This window comes from Rhincodon typus, chromosome 26 (assembly GCF_021869965.1).
Source record: "Rhincodon typus isolate 14 chromosome 26, sRhiTyp1.1, whole genome shotgun sequence".
NCBI classification, from domain to species: Eukaryota; Metazoa; Chordata; class Chondrichthyes; order Orectolobiformes; family Rhincodontidae; genus Rhincodon; species Rhincodon typus.
Window position 1 is genome coordinate 22,549,469 of NC_063357.1, and position 7,291 is coordinate 22,556,759.

At 40.5% G+C, this 7,291-nt stretch overlaps 1 protein-coding gene across 2 annotated transcripts in view; it reads left to right on the forward strand.

Annotated features, from left to right (window-relative positions):
• Positions 1-7,291, forward strand: part of aifm4 (apoptosis inducing factor mitochondria associated 4) — a 71,687-nt gene that overhangs the window by 38,370 nt on the left and 26,026 nt on the right. For both annotated transcript variants that reach the window (XM_048612638.1, XM_048612639.1), the window contains exons 11-14: positions 2,990-3,105; positions 3,793-3,864; positions 3,957-4,020; positions 4,137-4,213. In XM_048612638.1, the coding sequence (XP_048468595.1) occupies positions 2,990-3,105; positions 3,793-3,864; positions 3,957-4,020; positions 4,137-4,213 (329 nt within the window). The remainder of the gene's footprint in view (positions 1-2,989; positions 3,106-3,792; positions 3,865-3,956; positions 4,021-4,136; positions 4,214-7,291) is intronic.

Here is a 7,291-nt window from a genome sequence, read left to right on the forward strand (position 1 = left end):
ACAATTGGACGAATGAGAATGAAGAGCTAAACGTAAAGGAAATTGTACTTTTGTATTCATTTTGTGTGATGTGGGCATCGCTGGCTGGCCAGCATTTCTTGCCCATCCCTAGTTGCCCTTGAGAAGATGGTGGTGAGCTGCCTTCTTGAACCGCTGCAGTCCACCTGCTGTGGGTTGACCCACAATGCTATTAGGGAGGAAATTCCAAGATTTTGACCCAGTGACAGTGAAGGAACAGCAATATATTTCCAAGTCAGGGTGGTGAGTGACTTGGAAGGGAACTCGAAGGTGGTAACACAGGCTGCAGCGGTGTACCCAATTCACCTGAGTACACAGGCATGCTGGTGCTTTCTTGCCTACTGCCAGAACAAAAAGGAGGAAAAGTCTGGCTAATAAGTGATACACTCATTTGCAATAATAATATGAGTGCAACTTTTACTCCGATGCTCAATACTCCTCATTATCTGCTGATTGCAAACTGCAGATCTGCGTACTCACCAGGTTGGCCTCAGACCCCACTGTTTTTCCAATTGACCTGACTGCGCCGTCAGTCATGGTATGTGGGAGAGTTTAACTGGAGTGGTATTAACAGTTTTTTTTTGTTATCTGCGGGAGACCTGTGTCCCTATCTTCCACAGATAGCAAGGGATTTGTGTGTAGAAATGACAGTAAACAAAAATAGCAATGCAAATTTGAAAAATAGTCTCCAAAGACAAAATGATAAAACAGTGACATTATGTGTGGTAACTTTAAGCAAGGGCTTACTGTGCTTTTTGTAACTCATTCTACAATTTCTGAGCTGCCTCTTTCAATCCTTTGTAGCTCACTCTTTAGTATCATCTTCCAGTTTAAATATTTTGCTGTGTGGTTCTGAACTAACGTGAAGTTAATCAATCAAAAGATTCAGATATCCAAGTGTAATCTGAAGCTAATAACCTACAATTAGACTGAAGGTACTTTCAGTTGAGTGACAGGATTGTTCTGATTATATGTTACCTTGTAGATATGCATTGTAGATTTTTGGTAGTCAGCAGCAATACAACAATCGCAATAAAAACTTTAGTTAGGCAGTGATATCTAGTTTAAACTGTTTGCAAGGTACAATCTGCTGTAAACTATTTAATGATACGTCAGCCATCATACTGAACTATGGATGAGTTCAGTGGTAGCAAGAGAATTTAATGAAGCTGCCTTTTCCAAAGTATTTTTTGTGATCAGAAGCCAGCAATCTATGAATCGGAACATTCAAAGCACATTTTGTCTCAAGAGTTGCTAAATAGCTATATTCAATTCTGCCCCAGAGCTGTTCAGGTGCCAATAAAGAGGAGCTCAAATGTTAGAGGCAATTGGAAAAGACAAGGAGTATGAGACACAAACAACAAAGAAGCTGACACCTATTTTAGGAGTGCTGCCACTACCTGTCCAGCTGGGAAGGCAGCTAAATTACTCTCAAAATGTAGGGGACTCAGTATGGAATTAAGAGCAGCCAGATGGCTTTATGCTGTTAGAAGTCAGGAAGAAGATATAAGGAATTATAAGGTGGCTAAGTGTTGTTTTGGGCCCCTCAAGTCGTGGAGAACAGAGAAAGTGCCAATATTGCAGGCTCTATGCTAGGGAAACCGTGAAAGGCTCTAAAAATGCTTGAGAGCATTAATAATTCTGTGCAGCCAAGAGTGGGTTGAAAATCAATATTTGCTTCTTGCAACTGAGCAAGATTGGAGCTTTGGGACATACCCAGAATAGTTTTTAGACTAGTGAAGCTAACTGTCAATGAAAAGTTGGTGTTTTGCTTGTAAATGAGTACTGGAGCGCAGTTTCTGAGTCCAGGGGAACATGGGGCAGGAGAGTGATCATTCAGAATGAGAGCAGTCATTGAAGTAGTCCATGATGGTGTGACTCTCTTGACAAGAGTTTAAAGATCAAATCATGAAAGTGAAGAATTATGATCCCTTGCAAAGTTTAATGAGATTTGATGACCCACCATGTCATTCATTTCTTGTCGGGAGGTGGGGGTTTGTTGCTAAGGAGGCCAAGGGATCTGGCTTGATTGTATTTACTGTTTGATGTGCACTGTGAAATGTTCGAATATTGTCTGTTACCCATATACATGTTAATTCCAGGTGTTAAACTGTAAGTTCTATGTGTAGTATAGATTGCGTTACTGTTTTAATGTTATATTGTAAAGTTTATTGTACCAAGGAATTTTGTGATTCTATTTTCTTAACTTACCTTGGATCTCACACTTTGTCTGCTTTAATAATAAAGATTGTTAGCGAGATTGTACCAAATTTGGTAGTCTGATACAGAATCATAATATTATCTTAAACTGTCTATTGAAATGAATAAAGACTTGCATTTATACAGCACATTTTATGCCTACCTCATATGATGGACACATCCTGATTTTAAGTCTCATTTGAAAGTCGAGACCTCTGACAACGCAGTACTTCCGAAATAAGAAACAAGTACCATATTAGATTCTGTGCAAACCTGAACCCAAGCCCTCTGACTGAGAGACAAGTATGCTTCCGCTCCGCTATGACTGACACACTACCTCAAAATGAAGTCATGCAATTTTTTTTTTATTCATTCAGGAGATGTGGGCAACACTGGCTAGGCCACCATTTATTGCCCATCCCTCATTGCCAGAGGACAGTTCATAATCAACCACATTGCTGTGGGTCTGGAATCACATGTAGACCAGAGTGGGTAAGGTTGGCAGTTTCCTTCTTTTTAAGGACATCAATAAAGCAGATAGGTTTTTTTCTGACAATCAACGACCGTTTCATGATCATCATTAGACTCTTAATTCCAGATTCATATTGAATTCAAATTCCACCATCTGGATAGTGGAATCTGCCATGGTGTGATTTGAACCCAAGGGTCTCCTGAACATTAGCTGAGTTTCTGGATTAATGGTCGAGCGATAATACCACTAGGTCATTGTCACCCCAATATTTCTTGTAACAAATTTTCCTTTGTGTTCCAGGAATGGAGATAGCTGCCTGTCTGGTTGAGAAAGCCAGTTCTGTCTCAGTGGTTGGAACTTCTGAGGTCCCATATCAACATGTACTGGGGACAGAAATCGGAAAAACTATAATGAAGTTAAGTTGAAGTTCAAAAATCTGAAATGCAAACAATTTAAATGTTATCAATAACATGGTTGGAAAAAGCAAACGGATTAGACAAAGTTCTGAAAGTAATGTTCTGTTTTGTATTTTCTACTTTGTTTTTCCATTTTCGTAGAATCATAGAATCCCTACTGTAGGGGAAAAAGGCCATTCGGCCCAACAAGTCCACACTGCCCCTCCGAAAAGCATCCCACCCAGACCAGTTCCCCTACTCCTGATTTCCCATGTCTAATCCACCTAACCTAAACATCCCTGGGCACTATGGGCAATTTAGCCTGGCCAATCCACCTAGCTTGCACATCTTTGGACTGAGAGAGGAAACCGGAGCACCTGGAGGAAATCCACGCAGACATGGGGACAATGTCTGTGTGGAGTTTGCATAGTCGCCTGAGGCTGGAATCGAACCCAGGTCCCTGGCACTGTGAGGCAGCAGTGCTAAATACTGAGCCACCGTGCTGCCGTTTTTTGTTATCGTAATTTGAGTCAAACGTTTTGGGAAGTGTTTTATTGCTCCTCAGAAAGATCGTTTGTACCTGGTCCAGTTATCCTCCACTTTTAGAATAAGCCTGCACAGTTTCCAGTACTGTGTTTTATTCAAGAGAACAAAATAAAACATAGATGTTTAACTTGGTGTTCTAAGTTTAAATGTGTAAAATTACAGGCGTTTGAACTGGAAGGTGTGAAGTTTTATATGACTGATCATGTGATTGAGCTAAGGGGAGAAAATGGATTGGTAAGCTCATTTAAATGTTCAGTTATTTAAGTTTACAACTATTTTTATGTTTTGTTTCAGCTTCTGTAACTTGCTTTTCATTATGTTTGCAGTTGAAAGAAGCTGCGTTAGCAAGTGGAAAGGTTCTTCCAGCAGATATGTGTGTAGTAGGAATTGGTAAAAACCTTTCTTCTAACAGGATGTTTGATTAGAACGTTCTTGGCTCTTCTGATTGCTGGTGTTCTGAATTTCTTTTCTGTTTTTGCATGAATGACTCGCTGCCTTGTGAAAAGGAGTGACACCAGCGACCAATTACCTTCATGGAAGCCAAATCAAGACAGATCCAAAGGGAACAGTTATGGTTGATGAGGTGCAGATTGTATCATCTTGAGTACCCTTAACATTTTTATTAATTCGTTTTTAAAGGAATTACACTTCTTGTATGAAATAATTGTATGACACCCTTTCACCCCCCCCCCCATAAAGATTTCTTCATTTGTATTTATTATTGCTGTCTTCCCTCTGCACATGGGTAAAAGGGAGTGCCTCGGGTAATTTTCAGAGTTTGTTCCCAATGCATCCAGTGTGAAAATCATCTGGCACTTGGAGAAACTATTTCCTGGAAGCCAGGAGGTATTTGATATACTTCTTGCAAGCCTGTGGAGAAATGACTATTTTGTGGGATGATGAAGCCATATAGTTTAGTGACTATGGTGTAGGTGAATGTGATTTAACACCGCCAAGGAAACAAGTGGCAGAATTTTTGGGTAAGTTGGAGTTTGTGAAGGGTGAAGGACACGATGTCAGTGCAAAGGCATTGGAATAGTTGAGCATAGAAGTGTTTAAGTGCTTAGGTAGGATGAAAACTGGTAGTGTTACAGAGATGGAAGTAATTAATCTTGGTGATGGACAGTGAACGTGGTTTAGAGCTTTTCTAGACATTGAAGCAGATCATTGATAATATTCAATGTAAGGAAATGCCCAGGGAAGAGGAATGGAATCAATGGCAAGACAGCTGAGCCAAATGAGGGAAGGTAAGGGCTTCAGTCGTCATCATGTTGACTTGAAGACTTTATTAGATAAGCTATCTGATACTGTGAAAATAGTGGAGGTTGGCTTAAGTGGTGTAAACGATTAATGTGAACTTGTAAATCAGATGTTTTACATCCTTGTGAAGTGATGCAAGCTCTCATAACTACCAAGTAATGATTCTCTCTTGTAACTTTCTGGCAGAAGTGAAGCCTTGATCTATATATAGTAACTGAAATAAAAAGATAATGCTTGATTCTACATCAATGCAAGTGGTCTCACAGGTAAGGCTGATGGATTCAGGGCATGTAGGAGAACATGAGACTGGAGTGTTGTAGCTATTACAGACACTTGGCTGAGGGAAGGACAGGACTGGCAGCTCAACGTTCTGGGTTTTAGATGTTACGGGAAGGGGAGTGGCATTTTTGATTAAGGAAAACATTATTACTGTAGTTAGAGAATGTGGTGCTGAGTGATCATTTAATGAAAATATATGGTTTGAAATTAGAAAAGGATGATCACCTTGATGGGATTGTACTATAGACCTCCCCCACCAACTGTCAGTCGGAAATTGAGAAGCAAATAGTAGATGTCAAATATATGTAAGAAAAAGAAATGGTTATAATAGTAGGGAATTTTAATTTTCCAAGCATTGACTGGGACTGCTATTATAAAGGTTTGGATGGTGAAGAATTTGTTAAATGTGTTCAAGAACGTTTTCTTTATCAATATGTAAATGTTCGTACTAGACAGAGTAAAACTTGACCTTTTCTTGGGAAATAAGGCAGGGCAAGTGAGTGAAGTGTTAGTAGCGGAAAACTTTGGGACTAGTGATCATAATGCTATTAGTTTTAAAATAGTTATGGAGAAAGATAAGTCTTCCATAAAAGTTTAAGTTGTTAATAGGAGTAAGGCAAATTTTGATGGTATGAAACAAGAACTTTCACAAGTTGATTTGAGTAGACTATTCACAAATAAAGGGATGACTCACAAGTAGGAAGCCTTCAAAAGTGTGATAACAAGAGTTCAGAAGCATTATATTCCTGTTAGAGTGAAAGGCAACAAAAACAAAGTTGCTGGAAAAGCTCAGTAGGTCTGGCAGCATCTGTGAAGGGAAAAACAGAGTTAACATTTCGGGTCCGGTGACCCTTCCTCAGAAGTGTTGGTGGCTGGGAAAACATCAGTTTATATGCAAAGAATAGGGAGGTGGGTGGGGTAGGGAGTAAACGATAGGATAGAGCCCAAAGAGAGAGAGAGAGAGACAGTTGGACAGACAAAAAAGTTGCTAACGATCGGGCTGGGAGGGTGAATAGTTGTTATTGGGGATGGTTAGTGACTAACAACAGGGGGTGTGTAGTGGCAGGCTGTGGTAACAAGGCCTGGTGTGTGGGGTGGGGGGCTGGGACATGGGAGAGTTTAGGCCCTAAAATTATTGAACTCAATATTGAGTCCGGAGGGCTGTAGGGTCCCCAAGCGGAAAATGAGGTGTTGTTCCTCCAGCTTGCGTTGGGCTTCACGGGAATACTGTAGTAAGCCGGAGACAGAGATGTTGGCCAGGGAGCAAGGTGGTGCATTGAAGTGGCAGGCAACAGGTAGTTCAGGGTCTTGTTTGCGAACAGAACGTAGATATTCTGCGAAGCAGTCGCCAAGTCTACCAAGTCAAGAGTGAAAGGCAAGGCTGGTAAGATTAGGGAACAATAAATGAATAAAGATATTGAGTTTCTAGTCAAGAATGAAAAAGAATTATAGATATAGACAAATGGGATCAACTGAATCTCTTGAAGCGTATAAATAGTGTTGGAGCAATCTTAATAAGGAAACCAGGAAGGAAAAGCAGGGAATTGAGGTAGCCTTGGCAGACAATGTTAAAGATAGTCCAAAGGGATTCTACAAATACATTAAGAGCAAGTCAGCAACTAGAGAAAGAGTAGGACTTCTTAAAGATCAACAAGGTCATCTTTGCGATAGATATTAAATGAATATCTTGCATCAATTTTTACTGTGAGAAAAAAATGGAGGCTATTGAACGGAGGGAAATAAATATTGATGTTTTGAAAACAGTTCATATTACAGAAGAGGAAGTGCTGGAGGTCTTTACAAAACATAACTGTAGTGATTGGAACCAGGTGGATCTTGTTGATTATGAGATCCTTGATTAGGGTTGTTAACCTGAGCCAATCAGGAAAACCCTTGCTGGCCAATATAAACGGGAGCTTTAAAATGCCCTCAGTTCAGGGGATGACTCCGAGCTGGCTGCCCACAGATGTAAAGTAAAGGGTGACTTGGTGATGGGACCTGACCTCCTGAGCTGTTGTTTCAGCATGTAAACCTTGGACTGGGCCTCCGTGGGTAGGCTGAAAGCACCGTGGGTAGGCTGAAAGCACCATGGGTAGGCTGAAAGCACCATGGGTAGGCTGAA